General features: G+C 38.0%; 2 protein-coding genes across 8 annotated transcripts in view; one reads left to right on the top strand and one right to left on the bottom strand.

Annotated features, from left to right (window-relative positions):
* Nucleotides 1–10,477, bottom strand: part of LOC121857679 (set1/Ash2 histone methyltransferase complex subunit ASH2-like) — a 64,063-nt gene extending 53,586 nt beyond the window's left edge. Inside the window, exons 1-4 of one of the 7 annotated variants that reach the window (XR_006087252.1) lie at nt 9,948–10,162; nt 3,306–3,398; nt 1,588–1,766; nt 48–217 (exon numbers count right to left, since the gene is read on the bottom strand). Coding sequence is in view for 6 of the 7 variants with exons in the window: in XM_042353744.1 (XP_042209678.1) it covers nt 48–217; nt 1,588–1,766; nt 3,306–3,398; nt 9,948–9,976 (471 nt within the window). In the remaining variant the exon portion in view is untranslated. Of the gene's footprint in view, nt 1–47; nt 218–1,587; nt 1,767–3,305; nt 3,399–9,947; nt 10,163–10,265 lie in introns of those variants that run through there. The other 6 variants (XM_042353747.1, XM_042353745.1, XM_042353744.1 and 3 more) reach the window with 6 other exon arrangements.
* A 71-nt stretch (nt 10,478–10,548) lies between these two features.
* Nucleotides 10,549–22,696, top strand: part of LOC121857680 (calcium-activated potassium channel slowpoke-like) — a 34,817-nt gene continuing 22,669 nt past the window's right edge. The window contains exon 1 of the mRNA XM_042353748.1: nt 10,549–11,062. Coding sequence (XP_042209682.1) covers nt 10,727–11,062 — 336 coding nt within the window. The 5' untranslated portion in view covers nt 10,549–10,726. The remainder of the gene's footprint in view (nt 11,063–22,696) is intronic.

The following is a 22,696-nucleotide window of genomic DNA, read 5'->3' on the forward strand; positions in this document are numbered from 1 at the left end:
CAACACTATTTCACGATAAAAAATAAATAAATAGAATAAAAACTCACAGTTGTATGCCATGACTGTGTGGAGCGCCGAGCAGCAGTGGTCAGAGCCTCCCAGTTTTGCTCTAAAAAAGGGATAACATCTCGCTGCAGGCTGAACATTGTGTTTCCTCGATTATCTTTATTTCCATGCTGCAAGTTGGCTAAAGCTGTTATGCACATATCTCGAAGTTCTGTAAAAAAACATGAATAAATGAAAATGGTGAATTGAAGTATGGAAGCCCATTTTATGGTTTGGGGAAAATATGGGTGACCTGTAGGATCTACCATCACTAAAATCGTCTGGCTAATACTGCGTACTTTACAATAACAGCAACACACACTAGCCATGTGGAGGACATGCTACAAGCCACTATTCACTCACCCAAATCTGGGCTTTGCCTCCAAGTCAAAGCTTGGTCTGGTAGGGGAGAGCTAGGGGGATGTAGCTACAGGGACAGTCTGACTTGGCAATCTGCCAAGTCCACATACACATGATCATTCACACATATACATTATACACCCATGCTCTTCATTTTTCTTATTTTATTGCAACATGCCATATCCATTGAGATGTACTGTAAAATTTTATTTTACTATTTAATTTTATTAAGCTACTGAACTTTATATATACAAGTACAAGGATATCTCCATTAGCCGGAACAATTGGTGCAGAGCACTTCCAGGAATGAGAGATTTCCAGGTAACAAGACGACTCTCTCAAAGCTGGAAAAAATCCCTCATCCCTGGAAGGTTCTGGGTAATGGAAAAATGTTCTTGGAAGCTCCAGAAATTGCCCATTACATCATCTCTTGGGCCCGGAAAAATAGCTCCCATCCCTATAATTTTCCGGGTACCGGAAAATTTTTCTCTGAATTTCCGGATAATGCACATAATTTTCATCTTTGAAACCCAGAAAAAACTCCCCTATCCCTGGAATTTTCTAGGTATCGGGAAAATTTTCTCAGAATTTTCCTGAAAATGTGCTCATCGGAAAATCATTCTCAAAGCCACAATTTTCCGGAAAAGATTGACTTTGAGCACGATTTTCCGAGAAGATTTCAATTCTGGCTATCGGAGAGTTACGGATTTGAGGAATTCCGGCTAACGGAAATATAACTTATTAAACTAAAATTTAATTAAATGTACAATACAGGTATTGTTTAGTGAAGGAACAGGAAACTTAGTTAGGCTTTGATGAGTGTCATCAGCAGCCATGGAAGCTAACCCCTTATTTCCAATAACCCTTTAGTCTTGCCAACTGCGGAGTTGCCAACCACAGGGTTCTTCAGGAACCTAACCCCCACAGTCGGCAAGAGACTACTGACTAGTACAGTAAAATATTTCAAACAACATAACAAGATTTATAGTTAATTAAGCATAATTTTTCATTTGTTGTTGCAGTGTATTATATACTGTATTATGTTGTCACAATATCCAAATCCATAAACATAAAATTTTCACATCCACGGGTGTCAGAAATATGACATCCGATGCATCAATAATACGGTACATTTCCCATTCTTGGTAATATAATTCAATACAAAAGATTGATATTACTAACGTGCTTGAGTTTTGCGAAAGGTCTCAACACCAGTTGAAGAGCAGGTCTTGCAGGTAAAGGAGTAGTTGAGCATAAAGGGCACCAATTTGCCAAGCTGATAACTGATACATGATTCATGGAACCAAGAACCACACTGCCAGCACATCAACTCAACGGCATTCAAGTTCCGAAGCTTCCCACTGTAAGACATAAATAACCAACTTAAAGTAAATATTATTGCTATACAGGTATTAAGGTAATAAAATACTGTACAGTACTTGTCTGTGATTAATTCTGGGATATAAGTCCGATGCTGAGTAGTTACAATCCAGTATTTTCCCTTGTTCAAACTGGTTACAGCATGTCTGTTTGTAAAATATTGAAGTATTTTGCTATTATTAGAGATACTTCTTAGTTACATACAGCTAAACTAACCTTGCAATAATATCTTTTTGCCTTCCAGAAATATTAGAAAGGTAAAACAGGTATAACCATTTTTGAAGCACAGTGCAATTTCTTTCTGATTCATGGATACATTTTCTAACATGGATAAAAGGCAGTGCAGGTGGAATCTTCCCAAATATTACAAATATAGACATCCCCAATCCTCTTTTATATTTGTTCTAAAAGTGTGTAAAACACTCAAACAATTTATTATAAAGCTGTCACCTAAATGTGGTTAAGCTGTATGTGAAAGCTATCAACTTATCAAGTACTGTACAGTATTGTACTTACACACAATGAAATATGTAACTAACCAACCAGAAAATATGCTAAATCAAATGCAGTATATCATTCAACAAGAAACCAAGAACAACACAGTTTACAAGCTTCACACTACAGTGCTGTACAGAGGAAAACAGTGGGTACAGATGAATACAAGGCCAATAGGGCCATCGTTCCAGTAGTAGTCATGGATGCAAAGAAGTAATACAGTACTACCTGTATATGCAGTCTCCACCCTGAGCAATACTCAAGCCCATGATGTAATATTCCACAGAAGCTTACAAATGTTAGGTTTACATAAACAGTCCCACAAAAATGGACTATGCTGCCACTGTAACCACTGCTTGACAATGTCATAGTGCAATATACAATATCTCTAGAATGTGAATATATAAACTGTGGGAGTACTGTACCTTATAGAGGTTTGAAATGACTAATTGTAACAAAGAATTAGAATTTTTGAACAAGTGATATTACACAACAATACATGTTCCCTTTCAGTATCTGTTGTTTAACCATTTGTCTAACCTAAATAATACAGTGGAATCTGGAAAGAATGCCAAGAGAGGTGCAAACAGAAGTACAGAGTGAGAGTAAGGTGTGGTGCCAAGCAAGAGCAGTAATGGGATTATATATCAGGTCAGTATGTCACATTCCAGGGAAAAAGTGTTGGCCAGATGTGTCACCTCAGGTCATGTGTTGTTGGTAACTGAAGACTGGTGGTGTCAAATAAGAAGTGGCCTGGGTCATCATAAGTAACTGGTAAATGAAGTAGAAAACAATATCAGCTGTGATACTTTAGCTGAATATATATTGTACTGAATATCAAGACAAATATAAGTGTGTGGTAAGTATGAGTCTGTTTGTAGCTGAGTTTATGTGTGTATGCAATGTGTGTCCCAGCCACTAATTTGAGGTTGTGTGGGTACCTAACCAATGGTTTTGTGAGTGCATTTTTCCTGAGATGCTGAGTGAAGGACAGCTGGCTATAAAATAAATATTGTAAAGCTTACCAATATCCACACGAGGAAAGCCCTCCCTTTTCTCCCACGTCCACGACTCCTGATTCAAGGACTTCATTTTCATCCGAGTCATAGTCCATCCTGCTAAAAGATCATTAGAGGAGTGATATTTATAGAAAAATACCCGGTACTGCATTCCAATAATTGAATCATTTGATTAAATATGATATTGTTATTACAGAATCTGGTAACTAATTTTATGAATTCCACATCAGCTGAAATAACAATTCCTCAAGTGAACAACATATACTGTACAGTACAGTGGTCCCTCGGTTAACGAGCACAAATCGTTCCAGAAGGTTGCTCGTTAGCCGAAAAATTCGTTAATCGAAACCACTGTTTCAATGAGCTTTGGGGTAATTGGTTCCAGCTCACCAAAAATTACATACAAACTAAAAATAAATGCAGTAAGTACACTTACTTTGAGGTGTGCATGTAAAAGGCTCCTGGTTGATGATGATGATGACGATGGGAATTAGAATGGGGGTGGAGGAGAAGGGAGAAGAGAAGGCATTGGGGTGGAAGAGAAGTCACCCCATGCTGTCATTTCACCCATAAAATTTTAGTTCTCTTGGTGTAATTCAAGATTATTTTCTTTAAATCAACACTGCACTGCGCTATATATTACCAATATGTAAAATATATTTCAAAATGACCAGTAATTTGACTGGAAACACAGAAAAAAGCATTTATGTTGAAGAGTCTCAAACAAGATGTTCCTTCCTCTGAACTGGTAAACAAAATGACGCCAAGCTTGGTGTGTTGAGTGGCTGTTTGGCACGCAAAAAAACTAGTTTTCGGTACTTCAATTATGTTCAATAATTGTTAAAATGACTACAAAATTTAATATAAATTTTTTTAAATTATTGAATAGTACAACTTTCATGATATTTACTAAAATGGTAAGGAATTTAAGCCCTAAAACTGATTACTGTACTGGCAGATTGATACTACAGCCGGTGGGCAGCCAAATGCAGGCGAAAACATGTTGGGAAAAATTCGTAAGAAATTCGTTAACCGAGGGTTTGCTCGTTAACCGAAGTGAAGAATCTTATGGAAGGTAATTCGTGAACCGAAATTTCGTTAACCGAGGCGCTCGGTAACCAAGGGATCACTGTACTGGGTAAATATTTGGACCTTGACTGTTGCTGGTTTGGCAGACAATTTTGGTCACATTTTGCTCAATATTTGATGCTTATTGCAATGGAGGTAGTCTTCTTTCATGGAAACGCTAAAAAAATTTAAACTTCCGAGTTGAGAATCACGAAGTAAAGAAGGCAATTTTTTCCCATTCCTACGATCATTTTACATTGAAAAGCAACAAATATTGAGGAAACAGAAATCGGAATTGTCACCAATTCTTACCTGAAAGCAAAACTAGGGGGGTCAAACACCCAATTTCTAACTTAACTAATCATAACCTAACCTAACCATTCAGAGGGGCTGGAACGATACCATCTTCAGTAGATAACTTTCCCCGCTGACAAAATACTGACTTCCACAGCAAAAATTATTTTCAGGTATCAATAATTTCCACAATTTCGGTTTCAGTTAGTCAATATTTGTTGCTTTTCAATGGAAAACGGTCGTAGTAACGTATAAGAAATAAATTTATTTCGTGATTCTCAACTCGGAAGTCAAAAACATAATTTTTTTAGTGTTTCCATAAAAAAGAGAGAGAAAAGACTATCTCCATTGCATTAAGCATCAAATACTGAGCAAAATGAGACCAAAATTGTCTGCCAAACTAGAAACAGTCAAGGTCCAAATATTTACCCAGTACAATACAGTGATCCCTTGGTTAACGAACGCCTCGGTTAACGAACTGCCTTCCATAAGAATCTTCAATTCAGTTAACGAACAAAAATTCGGTTAACGAATTTCTTACGAACCGACCTCAACATGTTTTCGCTTGCACTGGCCGGGCAACCAGCTTTAGTATCAGTCCGCCAATACATTAATCGGTTCTAGGGCTTAAATTCCTTACTATTTTAGTAAATATCAAGAAGTTTATACTATTCAATAATTTTAAAAGTTTAATATTCAATTTTTTAGTCATTTTAAAAATTATTGAACATAATTGAAGGTAAAGTGACTAGTTTAATGCGTGCCATCCAGCCTCTTAACACAGCAAACAGGTGTTAGTCTCTCTCTGTTTTCACTGGAGGTAACATCTTGCTTGAGACTCTCTTCAACTAAACGCTTTTTTTCTGTGTTTCCAAGCAAATTATTGGTCATTTTGAAATATATTTTACATATTGACAATATATAATGCAGTGCAGTGTTGATTTAAAGAAACTAATCTTGAATTACACCAAGAGAGCTAAAATTTTATGGGTGAAATGGTGCCATGGGGTGACTTCTCTTCCACTCCAATGCCTTCTCTTCTTCCTTCTCCTCCACCCCCATTCTAATTCCCATCATCATCATCATCATCATCATCATCCAGGAGCCTTCTACATACACACCTCAAAGTAAGTGAACTTTTCTACCATTTTTGTTGAATTTAGGCAATTTTCGGTGAGCTGGAACCAATTACCCAAAAACCCATTGAAACAGTGGTTTCGGTTAACGAACTTTTCGGTTAACGAACAACCTGTTGGAACGGATTGAGTTTGTTAACCGAGGGACCACTGTACTGTATGGTACTGATTAAATGTAACATTTAATAACAAAGAATATCTTTGTTAAAAACAAAAGATAAATTTAATCAAAAAATCCCATTTAATTGATGGTTAGGTTAGAGAAAACTGAGCAAACCAAACTGTGTTTCAAAGAAGGATTATGCATATCATATAAGGTAAAGATAAGCTCGGCTAGGTTAGCTTGAAGTAAAATGGAGTCCCAGAGGTTTGATGGATTGTTAGTGGTACAGTAAATAAAGCACATTGGTACACAAGGAGGCAGTGTAATCAGCACTATACTAAACTGTCTTCACTTTCACAAATGAAAAGTTTAAGTATCCATTTACAGCTGGATGGACTGGGGGAATCCTGAGCACAAACCGGGAACCCTTAAAACAGGAGAAAGATATAGGTTAGCTTAGATGAGGTCAAATCAACATTCATTATCTTTACGGCACAGCACTTCACAGGAGGACACTACCTGAGGCAGCCCACACCTGTTATGAGCTAGTCTCGTGCAGATGCAAAAAGGGATGTGTGAAGGGTTGCAAGTGCAAAAAAGCTGCACTTGAATGCACAGTACTGTGTGTGTTTTAAGGACTGTGCTCCCATCACTGACTTAATAGTTTGGTGAATGCTGCTTCACAACTCGCTGTACTTGCAAATTCACATACTGTATTCACCAATAACGTAATAAAAACCATGTTTAATTTTGGTTTATCTCCTTTGTCCTTGTCTTTTAGCACCTTAGAATGTTAACTGCAACTATTTTAGTCCCGCAATATGTCTTGAAGTGACTTTTCTGGATGCTGCCATAGTTTTCTGACCGCCATTTTGGAAAATGCCTGCCACGGCCGTCGAGGGCAAAATATGCAGTGGCACCATATCCAGATTTGTTCATTATGTAAAAGTCAATAAGTTTGCCAAATTTGGTACTTTTATTACAAAAGGCACAATACATTTGCTATGCGGCCCCACTATAATATGAGGCGCTCCCATTGATAGTGACGAATCAACCAATGGCGCCCAAATCAGATTCTTGTTTCAACAGGAAGCCCAAATCCTTCTCCACCCAATACAGAGTTTATTCGTTGAAACAAGAATCTGATTTGGGCGCCATTGGTTGATTTACTATCAATAGGAGCGCCACATATTATATATACTGTATACTGTACACATGAACAATAAAAAATTTTGAGAATTTTTTGTATAGAAGATGGTAACTTGTACTAAATTTTGTAATATAATTTTGGCAATTTCAAGAATCGATGAGGATTTACAAATTTTGTATTATTATTATGGTGGTTTATTCCTTCAAGTGTTTCATACACGCCAAATGCTTCCGCAGATGAATTTACCAGCAACTGCTACATTATATGATTTAACCTACCTAATATACAGTAAAGTATAGTCTCGATTTACGCGGCAATTATTAGTTACGCGGTACATTCCATCATTTACACGGGAAGCGGTGCGGGCAGGGTGCGTGCAAGGTTGCCCAGTCAACATAACATTACCGAGTTCTTCACCCGCCACCCACCACAGCCAGTCCAAGTCAGTGATAGTGAGGATATGGACTTTGAGGGGTTTGACAAAGAGGCCCTGCAAGCCTCTGTGGTGGATAGTGATACAGGTGATACAGTGATACAGGTGAGGGCCAATAATCTGCCCTCTGCCTCGGAACCAACCCCCCATCCCCGTGTGCCCAGCCATCTCTTCTACTAACGTAAGTGTTAAAAACCTAATATTATTGATATTTCTCTTAAATATTAATTGTGTGCATACCATCATAAAATTAAGATGTTATTTTTACTACAATGTACGTATTGTGTCGGAAAAAGGGTAGTCTGGGGGTCGGCCCAGTCTCTATTTCAATTAATCCCATATGTTCTGTTATTTCGTTTACGCGTTTCTCGTTTTACACGGACCTCCACGGGTTTAATTGACCGCGTAAACCGAGAATAGGTTAAGTTGGTTATCTTATGTTGGATAAATCAACTACAGGGATGTATTGTATCCCTCATTACCTGAATGATCACTATCCGAAAATTCACTTGTTCGGTGCATATTAAGTGCTCTCTCTCTTTATCATCTACATTCGTGCCATCCCTTCATGAATCTGTATGTAGTGGAATCCAAGCATAATGGTGCTTCTTCTGCTGCCCCCCACCACTGCCAAGAGATCCCACAAATCAGTGATAATTGAAGCCAAGTTTGAGATGATCAAGCCTCAAGAATGGGGAAAGACCAATGTAAATCTTTTTCACTATCCAAAGGCAATTTTCACTAATCTGAAAGATGGTCAGATTGAAAATTAAAATCTCTCCGTGACGAGCCCTGACTGCCCTCTGATAAGGTAATGTACCAAATGGACAGCACCCTGTACTGTATACAGTACAGTATTTTATTTTGTTTAACAATTACCATATAATAGTTAGATATTAATTATAGTAGATAGGTAGTTACTGCACTAAATTACAGTACTGTACTGTAGCTAGGTGTTTTTTTGTCTGTGAATCGATTTAATTTTTTTAGGGATAATGGGGTTTTCTTGTACAGTAGTTAGGTACTGCACTAAATTACAGTAGTTAACTATGTTTTTGTTGATTAGGAACCATTTAAATATTTTAGATATAATATTGAAGGCTTTCTTGTCATTGGGGAACCGAACCCTATTTTTCCAATTTGTTCTGTTATTCACTATCCAAAAATTCAATATATGAATGCTTTTCATGGAACCCCACCAATTCAGATAACAAGGGATACCTGTACAAGGGTCCTGGTCAACCAGCAACTTAAAAAAAATTGCTCTGTATTGATTTTGGTAATCCTAGAATAGACCGCTAACACCAGGAAGAATTGCTCAATTTCGAAAATTTTTCCCACAGATGTTCTTTGGATAATAGTAAGTAATAGAAACAATGGACAGAACCTAATAGAGGCTGATCTAACCAACCAAAGAAACCTACCTAACATTACTTTACTTCCTAGTTAGGGGTCTCCAACCCCTGGACCCAAGTCATATTAAAGAGAAAATACTGTATATACTTTGATAACTGGTACCAATGAAAGCAACTTTCTTGAAGCAGTGTGGTGTAATTTTACGTTTTTTGTGGACGTGAGAGTACCTGTACACTGAGACCAAGTGGGTCAATTGTTGAGCAGAAACAGCAGACGACAACATGCACAGACACAGCAGATATTTCGGAGGAATATTTACGGTAATTAATTATTTCATGAACAAAGTACGTAGGGACACCATTTTCAGGCGATTTATGATCATAAAGAAAACTATTTATTGACAAATAAAAACTAAAATAATTAAAATAAAAGGCTGTATCGTTTTTATTACTTACTATAATCCAAAAAACATCAGTGGAAAAATGAATGAAATAGAATAACTTCAGGTGTTAGCTGTCTGTATCAGTATTACCCTGATTTTCCTTATTTTTTCATAAATAAATAAGCTCATGCCATTGCTTACTTGATGACGCCCGATAAACTATATAGTGCAGCAGTATCTGAAAAGTTCCCGGTCTCACTGAATGTCAATAAAAACATAATTTTACCGTACATAGTTAGTGGATACAGATATGGCAATCGTATTGACGGACAAAGTTGTTAATGGTTAGGTTAGGTTAGTCAGAAAGAAGGCCACTGTATAGTTTTCCCACCATGCAGGCTCATTAGGCTGCCATACCAACAGATAATGACTGTATGCCGTACCTGTATCCTGTGCCGTGAATTTAAAGCTGTTATATACTGTACAAGATTATCTTAAAAGCCTCTTGCAGTATTACTTACTCCGTCACCAGGTTTATAATGTATGCATTAAAACAAACACTGGTCAAATACCCAAGTGACAAACCAGTTAAACGTGCAAGCTAAAGAGAAACCTTTACCCAATTCTGACAGTGTAAGAAAGCTTGGTAGAGATTGCACACAATAAACATAAACAAGCTTTCCTTGTAAGCTAGAGAATAAAACTGGCTTTTTAAGTTAATCAAACCTTGAGGTCCTGTTGCTACCTTGTTCCATTCTTGACGTTAGGCACTTATTTCATACCTGATTAACAGTAGATTTGAAATTATGACGTGTTTAAAGTTGCACAACTTTATGTAATTTACAGTATGATATTTAACACTGAAACATCATTCTTACTGAACCAACTCCCGAGTTAACCACTACCAACACCCAAGGGTCGTTCCTGCCTGGCTCAAGATCTCTTAACACCATGACACATATACATTTACAGTCCTTCTTTAACTACCACCAATGGATTATTCTGCAATTACTTGATATTATTGTCATCCTATACCTGTCCTACCTTGCTGTAATCAATATGTGAACACGGACGCCTTTAGAGCTTCTTGTTTGTTCTCAAAGTTTATCCGCCATATGTATTTACAAAATACGCACTTGTGATTGGTTAACATCTTGCGACGTCATCACTAAACTCTTCGCTATCATTGGTTGTGAGTGCCATAGACCCCAGCAGCTCCGGTATTTTCATTGGTTAAAAAATAATGACATCACGAAGTATTCTGCGCAACGTCATCGATTTACAGTCTTACCATTGGCTAGCAGACAATATTGATTTGGCGCCTCAAAGCAACCTCAACGACGAAGAGTAGACGACGTGCCATGGGTCTGGCAGTTACGTTGGTTGTCCCGAGAGGAACTCACCCTTTCATATACCTGACGATGTGATAGACAATATACACTTTCTACTTTAATGCAACTCTTGCATTATCTGACTGCGAGGCAGAGTGACATGAAGTGTTAACGATGACCGACGATCCGGGTCCAACCCCTCTCGTGGAGGAGGAGTGTCTAAAAGTTCGAAAATGGTGGTGCTTCTTGTTGTCAAGTATCTTCACGTTCCTAGCAGGGATCTTCATAGTTTTGATATGGCGGGCCTTCGCCTTCCTCTGCTGCCGGAACCGGGAATCCAGCGAGTATCAAAAACAGCAGGACAAGGACAGGCTCCTAGCGCAGCAGGGCCAGGGGCAAGCCCCCGGCCAGCCCAAGCCCAAGAACCTCATGGAGGGCAACTTCGTCACAGAAGCCAAGGACTGGGCGGGGGAGCTCATCTCTGGCCAGACCACAACAGGCAGAATCCTGGTAAGTTGAGAACCTTCTTACAAGTCTCTTTTAATTTCCACCCGAAGACAGGGAAGGAGTAGGGAGGTACTCCAGTCGCGGATGGCTGCCATTTGGAGTACTGCGAGAATTTCATTGCCCCGCTCCGTGCTTACCCCTTTAGCTTCATCCGGGGATGCAGCAGGCCCTGTTGGACATCTTTTTCACATGTAGCGTTGGTGTTTATACCACAGACGGCATGAGGATCACTCCACAATTTGGGAGGGTCATATTACAGTGGATACAATTTCTTGGTTATAACTGAGAGGTAGAGGGGGGTGGAGACACTGATATCCCTCCACTGGTAATTAGGATTACAACACAGGTAACTGGAAATGGTCATGTCCATAACGTTTGCGTCATGCTTAAGAATCACACTACTATTATAGTAACTGGGCTCTGCCAAGTCTCATACCACTGGTAGCTTTAGGCAAATGCTATAGATAGCTGTAGGCTCATACCTCAGATAGATATGTGCTCATACTTCGGGTAAATATAGGCTCACACTACTGGTAGATATAGGCTCATACTGTGGGTAGATATAAGCTCATACCACTGGCAGATATAGGCTCATACCTCATGTAGATATAGGCTCATACTACTGGTAGTTATAGGCTCATACCTCTGGTAGATATAGACCCTGCTACTGGTAGATAAGGCTCATACTACTAGTAGGTATATGCTCATCCTAATGGTAGATATAGACGTACTACCGGTAGATATAGGCTCATACTAATGGTAGTTATTGCCTCATTCTACTGGTAGTTGTAAGTTTATACGACAGCTACCTGTAGGCTAATACTATTGGAAGTTATAGGCTCATACAATGGTAGTTATAGGCTCATACTACTGGTAGTTATAGGCTCATACACTGGTAGTTATAGGCTCATACTACTGGTAGTTATAGGCTCATACTACTGGTAGTTATAGGCTCATACACTGGTAGTTATAGGCTCATACTACTGGTAGTTATAGGCTCATACTACTGGTAGTTATAGGCTCATACTACTGTACTAGAAGTTATAGGCTCATACTACTGTACTAGTAGTTATAGGCTCATACTACTGTAGTAATAGTTATAGGCTCATACTACTGTACTAATAGTTATAGGCTCATACTACTTGTAGTTATAGGTTCATACTTCTGGCAGTAATAGGCTCATACCACAGCTTGCTGTAGGCTCATACTACACTACTGGCAGCTGTCTAGGCTCGTACTGTTGGTAGATGTCGGCTCTTACTCGTGGAAGATGTAGATTGTGCTGGTAGTTGTAGGGTCATACTACTGGTAGCTGTCTAGGCTAATACTGCTGGTAATTGTAGGTCCATGCTGGTGAGGAAGGAGGGGCCTCTTGCAGGAAGTTGGGGTGGCATACCGGTTAGAGATGTCTTGGCCGACTTCTGTGATATAGAGGAAATACTGCAGAAAGTTTAAGGGGGTTTAGTACAGCGACCTGGAGGTGTTTTCTGTAGAGCTGGAGGGATATACTACAAGAGCTTGATATACTGTGATGTAAGGTCACACAACAGAAAGCTGTTCATGCATCACATAGCCGAGATTTTGCTACAGGGAATTGAGGGTTACACCACAGGCAGTTGTGGTTGTTCCATATGTACTGTATAGGGGTCACAGACTATATTGTAAGTAGCTGAGGGGGTGAAACCACCGATGGGCGCAGAAGGTGATATCAGAGGGCTGCTTCTTAGCCAAATAGGCCTGGAGGATAACACCACTTAGAACTGGAGGATCAAGCTATTTATTGTTTGGGTGAGGACAACAAGGTGAATTAGATCTAAGTTTTTGCTTTGTTACTTGCACAGTGCATGTTATTCTTTGAGTTACTTGAATTTGCATACCATATAAATTTGCAGTTAATTATATTTGCCAAGATGTATCACGTTCGTTTGAATAATTCCTTTGGTCTAGTTCCATAAGTACTCACATTAAAAGCTATCCCAACAAGAGCTTATCTTGCGCCCTCCACCACAAGGAGAAAAAAGAATTTGGACTCGCGAAAAATCCCGTTATTAACTTATATTGAAGCGATATTTTTTTTAGCAGCATAGATTTACCAAGTAAACTTGATGTAACAATCTTAGTTGGGTTTGATTAGTGTTGCCTGGTTATATAAATAGTTTAGCGCCGTAGCTCGTAGGATACTGGCGTGTATAGCTACAGTTGGTGTAATAGACTGTAGAAAGTGTAGATGTAGTGTCTGATGACTGTCTTAGGTGGCGAGGTAGGACTTCTGCCACTTACGGACTCCTTAATTTATGGTGGCAGTGGAGCAATCAAGAGTGAGTTTACTCACGTGGAAACAAAGGTAAATAACCTGTTATGATAAGTTATTTATTAGTTTTCAGTTTCCAAAGCAGGACAGCGGCAGGAATCAACCAACACAACGTGCAGACCATCAAATATATGTGTATGGCTGGTGTACATGGTAAGTATTACTATTGAGAATAATCTTAGTGTCAGCTTTTTTCTAACGGTATTAGATAATCGGGTGTTGAGAAAAGGGTGCGATTGTGCGGTATTCAACCTACTACTGTATGTAAAATGGCAATTCCAGACTGTCAAGACAAATGAGGCTTTTATTTTTTTAGACTGAAAAGTTTGATTTCCATCATTAAATTCCTTGTTGTCATATGTGACTTATTGATAGTTTTCCCTTTGAACATTATCTTGGAATATATCTCGCACTTAATAATTTTATTGTTACAAGAATGGTTTAAATTCGACCTTATTTGTGGATTATTGTTGCAGCATCATGGCCTACTCGCTGAGAGCTTCCTTTCACCATTTACAGCTATAAAGATCTCGTTGACATATTAGCTAATTCTAACGTTACGTTTATGGTTTGAGGACTTCACTAATCGCCTAGTACCTTTTATGGCTATGAAGGCTGCGTTGACGTACTGCATAGCTTCCTTCCCAATTCTCTTGGTGCATTGCCTATGCACCAAGAGAATTTCACCTATAGCCTATTCCAAAATTGTATGGCTAGCTATTATGGGTATCAGGATTATATTTTATAAAGGTCAAATTCCTCTGTTACTGGTAAAGTAATCACCACTTTTCAGTATTTTCGCCGTAAGAATTACAAAAAAAGCCGAGTCGCACCGTTTAGGCTGTGACAGGACTGAAGGCTTTATTAATCTATAATAATAAAAGAATACGTTTGTCTGTGTCTGACCTAACCATAGCTGCAAAACGGAAGCAGTTAGAGACCTGAAACTTTACACACATATTACATGGGTCAGGACCAAGATTGTGCACCTTGGCATTGCTGGTGACCACAGCCAAAAATCTTCCCCGGCTATAATATCACAACGGTGACTGCGAGGGTTACCCACGGGAGGGCAAACTGTGAGTCAAGGTTATTATACCTAATATATCTAACTTGAGCGAAGCCGGGAAATTTTGCCTGTTTTAAACCCTGAGACATTAATTTTGCAACAATATTTTATCATGGCGAGATGTTTTGTCAGAAATTATTGATTAGCCACGGTACCTTTGATTTTTAGCCTCGTGTAGTGCAATATGGTAAATATTCGTCTACTGGCTGTCCTCAGGTTTTGATAAGAGAATGGGTATAATTGGCGGTTTTTTGTGTGTGTTTACTCGAATCTGACCTTCATTTAGTGTGCAAATTAACGGTTAAAAAATAATTTTTAACAAATTGCTAATTTGCACAAGAATGGAGGTCAGATTTGAGTAAAGTACCAAAAGAAAAACACACGCACAAAAAAAACTATTCTCATACCACAGGAACCACCCTATCTACAAGGAGGAGGAAAGGAGACAAGTGACTCAAAGTGAGGTGTATAACCTCAAGCAAACATGGCGGGAACCTGCGGACAGCCAATGAACGAATATTAACCAAAAATATATATTAATTACTTGTTCGGATTTTTATTTTCCTAAGTCAGGTATTAATGTTAATATTCAATGAAAATATCATATCTCAGTTGTAAGAATTTTTTGGCAAAACTTATACATTATAATTCACAATGAAATACTAAACAAGTTTGTTTCAGAGAACGCTGAAGTTCTAGATAGTAATACAAAGTAGTGCATCTTCAATTTAACACACACACACACATATATATATATATATATATATATATATATATATATATATATATATATATATATATATATATATATATATATATATATTATATATATATGTGTGTGTGTGTTAAATTGAAGATGATATATATATATATATATATATATATATATATATATATATATATATATATATATATATATATATATATATATATATTATATATATATGTGTGTGTGTGTTAAATTGAAGATGCACTACTTTGTATTACTATCTAGAACTTCAGCGTTCTCTGAAACAAACTTGTTTAGTATTTCATTGTGAATTATAATGTATAAGTTTTTGCAAAAAAATTATCTTACAACTGAGATATGATATTTTCATTGAATATTAACATTAATACCTGACCGATTTTTTCTGAAATTGTTGGGGTTTGACAGAGATGGATCTGTGTCGTAGTGTGTTTTTATTGTAAAACTCACCACCGATTGGGTTCATTGTATTTGGTGAAGTCATTTGGAATAAGTTTCTTGGGTTAGCAAAGGTTATTGTGGCAAGATTAGACAAGGGTTTTTGGATTATGTTAGGGTATTTGGGTAATTGGATTAGATTTGGATTAGGTTTGGATTTCATGAATATTCACGGGAAATTAATACCCTTGCGTTGCTGAGGGATTGAACAATCGCTCCAGTGTTGTTTTAAAAGGCAATGGGTCGTTATATTTTGTAGATAGCAGGAAATATTTAGGTAATTTTTTTCTGTATTGGAGTTTGTGTTAATAGTGTTTTTAATCGTCTTGTTTCAAATCAATAAGTGAATATTGTTATGTACACAACTATTCTCGTTTACAGAGCTGTTGCTTTTGAATGCACGTTTCAGTATTGCCATGGTATAATCCATCCTATTTTGCATCTTGATTTCGTTATACTGATTTTCATTGGATGAACTTTACACTGTTTTGCTTGTTTCAATATTCCGTTGTTTTCTGTTCGTCAAAAATCACGATGTTTTTTATCATCAATTCAGTAGCTCAGTAATGAACGTGTGTTGCCTTTGTGGATCATATTAAGACGCACATGGGTGAGATATAGAAGAAACTAAAAAGAATTTCACTGAAAGCATATGAGCTTTAGCTTGGGGCTATTTAATTTTGACAAATTGTCGAAGGGAGTAAACGCGAGTTTACACAATCCATGTACGCACAGGGTGCACTGTGTTTTATGTTTACAGAAGCGAACACTATTTGCTCTACGAATATCAGCACGGTTTGGAGGTATGTGTTACTTGGTCAAAATATTTATGCTAAATACATTAAACGAAATATCAGATCATTGGCGTGGTTTGACTTCAGGTCCTCCTCCCCACCTCCAATGATAACGTGTTAACATTAAGATACAGTATCAACAAATTGTGACATAGGCAGGGACTGGCAATACAGTATTACATAGTGAGTCATTGTCAGTGTTAAATGGCTGCTGGTTGTATTCAACTCACGTCAACTTTCACTAGCAGGAGGCTACCCAAATTTGTTTAGTATTGTGTGCTTACGACTGTCTACGTTTGTTGCACATTTAAGCAGTAATTATAATCTGAAAATACTGCGTCTTATGCGTTTGTTGACAGCTCAGGTGTATTATAAGTTCTACGTTTGAATTCCAGTAAATAAAGCCTTGTTTTAAAGAATAATTTAAAGCATAGTTTTCTGTCACGTTAGCTGAATTTTAAAGATGTTAGGTGATTTTGTGACATGAATTTCTACAAATGTAATTTTGATTAATTTTATTAAAGCATTATGTTGTTTATTGTACCATGAATATTTTAGAAGTACTGTGCAAATAGGAAGAGTTTATGCTGACAAGGATTATTTTTTGTTCTTATAGAGCGTGCAGTCTACAAAGGCAACTTTAGTCTCACCTAACGTAACCTAACCTTACCGTAACTAGAATATATTAAAATACTAAAAATTCTAAATCACTAAGAAAATTTTAATAGGACACATTCTAAAGTATAGGACAAATTGTAGACTTCGCACGCTAGTGTAAATATCTTTGTAGACTGCACGCTATAGTAGCGCAGTTTTTTTTGTCACGTGATGGAAGACCCTCTTAGAATCTAACATGGTGCAGTAACCGGAACAATGTAGAACCTGGTGTTATGGAACTACTGAGAACCCAAGACGTTTATCATTGTGTGTGTCCTCCACCAATCGTGATACTGCAGTACTGTACCTCTCGAACTTATAACACAAGCTGCCAGTGTAGTAGATATCGTTTAAGCTCTCTTTAGATACAGTTGTAATTCTCGCACCAGTGCTTACTAACGCCACGCAGTAATTTTTTAAAAGTGTGATAGACAAATTCCTACTGGATAATTTCCTTATCGGCAATATCTCACCATCGACATAAATGCAGTATACTGGTTAGGATTATTTCAGCTCGAATTTCCTCTCAAGTTTTGGTGCCGTTTAGATGACGATAGGCGGAATTGTGCCCCCAGTTAGGATAGATTCATTGCACTGTGTAGTGTCATAATTCGAGAATCCAGCCGTGGAAGCTTTAGTAGCGGGGTCTTTAACCCATAAGTTATGTTTAAGTAAATTTCCAATCCTGAAAACTATTAGTGTTGTTGGGACGTTATTTACGCGCTCCCTTCTCGCACTAGGATACACAGATCACTGGCGGACTAAAAACCCACCTATTTCCTTGACTGTTAATCCGTCATGGCCGAAACGTCCGCCAATTGTGTCCTATCAACAGTCGTTCCTTAATGTTTTGGTTGTTGTTAGCTGGGAGGCGGGGGTGATATTGGGCCGTAGTTGGGGAGGCTTTTGATTTTATGAGTGTAAGGGATCTTTAACATGGGGTCATTTCAACGTGACTTTAAGATGTTCATTGATCACTGTTACGAATTTTCAACTTTTCATGAATGTAGTATCTTACATTATTTAATGGGAGAATGACAAGCCACATGCTCGGTCTATCTGGAGCGTTTATTCTCTGTTGTTCGTACAATGTGCCTAACACTTTTCGTGCTTACACAAGCCTAAACACTTTCTGACTTTGGTAAGAAGTAACATAATATATAATATATATATAATCAATAAAGGCAGCATATAAACATACATATATATAACACTATTTCTCCCTTTCAAAAGCGAGCATGGCTGCTACAAATCCTAAATAAACAAAACTTACAGAATTACATATGGCAGGGAAGAAGAGAATAGAACACAACAAATATAACTTCCTAACTTAACAGTTTTGAAAGGCCTGTTCACAATTCAGATAATTAGAGGTCTAATTTAATTACAGGTCTCCTAACTGTTTGATCTTCTAGGACTATTCCCTCCATCAAGTTTTACAGGGGTTTCACTTGCACTCTGTGCATTATCAGTGACAAACGTATCATCACTACAGTCAGTTGACGCAGTGAGTGGATGCTGGGAAACATCATCTTTGACCTCATCATCATCATCATCATCATCATCATCATCATCTGAAACTGATGTCAAGTTTATCATCATGTTCTGATGTTACATTCATCTCGTCATGTGCCTGAATGATGTGATCCATATAAACATATCTCAAAGAGTTACCACATTTCACTTAATATGTCCTAGATCCACATACCTTGTCAATGACACCAGTTATCCACTTTGCATGTACAGTACCATGACCTTTAGCCATATTCCTAACTCACCCTATCATTTACCTTGAACACTCTTTCACTGGAACTCTTATCATGATACATTTTTTGTTGAGCTTGTTTCCTCTCTTCAACTTCAAACAGACTTGGCTTAACTAAACTTAATCTTGTTCTCAACTGTCTCTTCACCATTAACTCTGCAGGAGTACATCCTGTCACACTATGTGGCGTGGTTCTGTATCTGAGTAAGAAATTTGCTAGTCTGTGTTTCATTGATTTTCCTACAGTTCCTTGAATTACCTGCTTGGAAAGTGCTTCCTTTACAATTCTAACTGATCTTTCAGCTGCACCATCAGAGGCAGGATGATAGGGTGGGGTCAGTACATGCTTTACACCGTTGAGTCTCATGAAGTTTTTAAACTCTGATGATTGGAATGGAGAACCATTGTCAGATACTACCTCTTTGGTATTCCATGTTCAGCAAATATTAATCTTAATTCATCAATGGTGCTACCAGCATTAGTACTGTACATGTGCTTAACATCAATCCACTTTGAATGACTATCAATTAATACAAGAAATTTGTCTGTTCCCTTATCACAGAAGTCAATGTGTACTCTTTGGAAGGGACGGGTAGGCCATTTCCAGGTTTTCAAAGGTGTGCTGGGTGGCATACTCCTAACATTCTGACAAACAGAGCACTCACGTACCATCGTTTCTATTTCACCATCCAGTTTAGGCCACCACACAAAACTTCTGGCCGATGCTTTCATAGCACATATACCTGGATGTTCAAAATGCAGTTCATTCAAAATTTGCCCTCTAAAACACCGTGGAATTAACACCCTCATACCCCACAACACACATCCCTGTTCTACTGATAATTGACATCTCCTTAAATGATACGGTTGAAAGTCTAAGGATGGACAAATCTCTGGCCATCCATTTAGTGTATACTCCAGGACTCTTCCTAATACAACATCTTTCCTAGTTTCATGAGCAATCATTCCGGAGGTGACTGGAAAATCTTCTGCTATCATGGTTACAGCATAAACCTTAGGCTCTACTCCATCATTTGATCCACTACATGGCAACCTTGACAAAGCATCTGCATTGGAATGATCATCTGAACGTCTGTACTGTATCTCATAGTCATATGCCGACAATATCGCAGCCCATTTCTGCATTCTTGCTGCAGCAAGTGTAGGAACAGGTGATTTAGGACCCAAAATTGCCATGAGAGGCTTGTGATCAGTTGTTAAGACAAATTTCCTCCCATATAGATACTGGTGAAATTTCTTTACTCCAAATATGATAGACAAAGCCTCTTTCTCTATTTGTGCATAAATTTTCTCGCTTTGGGTAAGAGTTCTCGAGGCATATGCAATGGGTCTTTCTTCACCGTTATCCATTATGTGACTTATGACAGCACCTAATCCATAGCCCGATGCATCACAAGCAAGCTTTAGTGTTCTACTGGTATCATAGTGGACCAAAACATCAGTACTAGACAGAGCAGCTTTACAATCTTCAAATACCTTCTGAGTTGCACTGTTCCATTTCCATGGTATCCCTTTCTTTAACAGTTCATGCAGAGGGGCTAAAATTGTTGAAAGTCCACTCAAGAACCTTGAATAATACTGTACCATACCTAGGAAAACTTTCAATTCACTGACATTTTTTTGGAGCAGGTAAATTTACTATGGCTCCTACTTTATCTTCTACAGGTCTCAGCCCTTCTGCATTCACTTTGTAGCCAAGATGAGTTACTTCTTTAGCTAGGAATGAATATTTGCTCTTGTTGAGCCTGACATTGTGTGCCAACAATCTTTCGAATACTGTGGCTAGGGTTTTGACATGATTTTGGATGTCACTGTCAACAATAAGGACATCATCCTGAAAACATAACACATTGGGAAGACCCACAAGAATTTTGTCCATGATGCACTGAAATAACTTTGGTGCACTTTTAACACCATAAGGCAACCTTTTGAACTTATACAATCCTTTATGAGTGTTGATGGTAAGGTACTGTTGACTTTCATCATCAACAGAGACCTGAGCATATGCTTGGGACAAGTCTAACTTAGTGAAAATGGTTCCACCTGTTAGTGCAGCAAACAAATCTTGAGATGTGGGTAAGGGATATTGCTCATCCTCAACAGCTTGATTAATGGTAACTTTATAATCACCACATAGTGTAACAGATTTATCAGCTTTAGGTACAATTACTATTGGAGCAGCCCAATTGCTCTTGGCGGTTTTCACAATAATTCCCTCACTCACAAGTCTGTCTAATTCCTTTTCAAACTTACCTTTCAATGCATAAGGAACAGGTCTGGACTTAGCATATATGGGTGTAACATCTTTGTCAATGGTGATATGAGCTTCATAACCCTTTAATCCATTCTGTCCCTTTACAAATAAAATCTTGTATTTTTCAAGCAATTTCTCAAGACCTGGAATACTGTTACACATTCTAACACTAAATATCTCCTTCCAGTCCATCTCAAGTTCACACAACCAGTTCTTACCTAACAAAGTTGGTCTATTCACTTAACTAGCTATAATTAATGGCAACTTTAAATTTTGATTTTTGTACTTTACCTCACACTCAAATTTACCTTCTGTGTTCAAAATCTCTCCAGTATAAGTTCTCAACTTGACACCTGAGTCTTCTAAAGGCACATGTGCAAATAGTTTCTCATACATATCTTTACTCATTATGGAGAAATCAGCTGCAGTATCCACTTCCATGGTTACAGGTGTGTCATTAATACACAAGTCCACATTATACCTATGTTTAACTTTCTCTTCATGACTGGTGTAAACAGTAAACACATGGGCACTCTCATCATCATCAGATCCAAAATTGCTAACACTCATGAATACTGTTTTTCATTTCCTTCTCTTCGCCTTCAACGACATATACTCTACTTTTATCACTTCTGGCAGGGGCTGTAATTTCTTTCATACAGGCAGGAGCAATATGTCCAATACGTTGACAATTGTAACACCTTGAATTCTTGAACTTACACTGAAAGCGTTCATGTTTCCCTCGGCACCTCTTACATTTTAAATCAGCATGTGTTCCTTGTTTTGTGGTATAATTCTTCCTTTTAGCTACAGTTACTTTGCACACTGAACCACTACTGCCAACTGTTTCACTACCAGCATTGGGAACAAATTATCTGGTGTTTTTCTCTGCTAATTCCATGCTTGTAGCTATCTGACATGCGTTTTCAAAAGTTAAGTTAGTGGTGTTCATTAACTTATTTTGTATTTTTCATAATTCAGACCTATCACAAACCTGTCTCTTAGAGCTCGGTTCAAGAACTGTCCAAAGTTACAGTGAATGGATAACTTCTTCAAAGCAACTATATAATTACTTACTGATTCATCTTTACCTCTATCTCTGGTGCCAAATTTGTAACTTTCAGCGATCTCAAGTGGAGCAGGATCAAAATGTTGCTTCAGAATCTTGGTAATCTGAATCAGTGAGGAGTCTTTTGGCTTGTTTGGAACCAGCAAATTGACCAGAGTAGAATAAACATTAGCTCCTACCTCTGTCAAAAAGACTGCTTTCCTTTTCTCTTCAAGGGCCTTCTTCGTCTGAGCATCACCACCATCGTCCATTAATTCATTTGCCAGAAAGAAGTCCATTCTCTCACAATATGTGAAATTTTCCTTGTCTGCATCATATTCCCCCAATCTTCCCATGTATCCACTGATTCCAGCCATGGTTGCTCTCTTTACTTAAATTCTCCAGGTTCAGAGTAGCCTTCCCTTCAGTGGGTGCTATCCTCTCTTCAAGGAGTTCACAAACACTGTGTGAATCCCATCCTCGTCGCCAGTGTAGTATCTTACATTATTTAATGGGAGAATGACAAGCCACA

This window comes from Homarus americanus, unplaced genomic scaffold, assembly GCF_018991925.1.
Source record: "Homarus americanus isolate GMGI-L3 unplaced genomic scaffold, GMGI_Hamer_2.0 scaffold16712, whole genome shotgun sequence".
In the NCBI taxonomy this organism is placed as follows: domain Eukaryota; kingdom Metazoa; phylum Arthropoda; class Malacostraca; order Decapoda; family Nephropidae; genus Homarus; species Homarus americanus.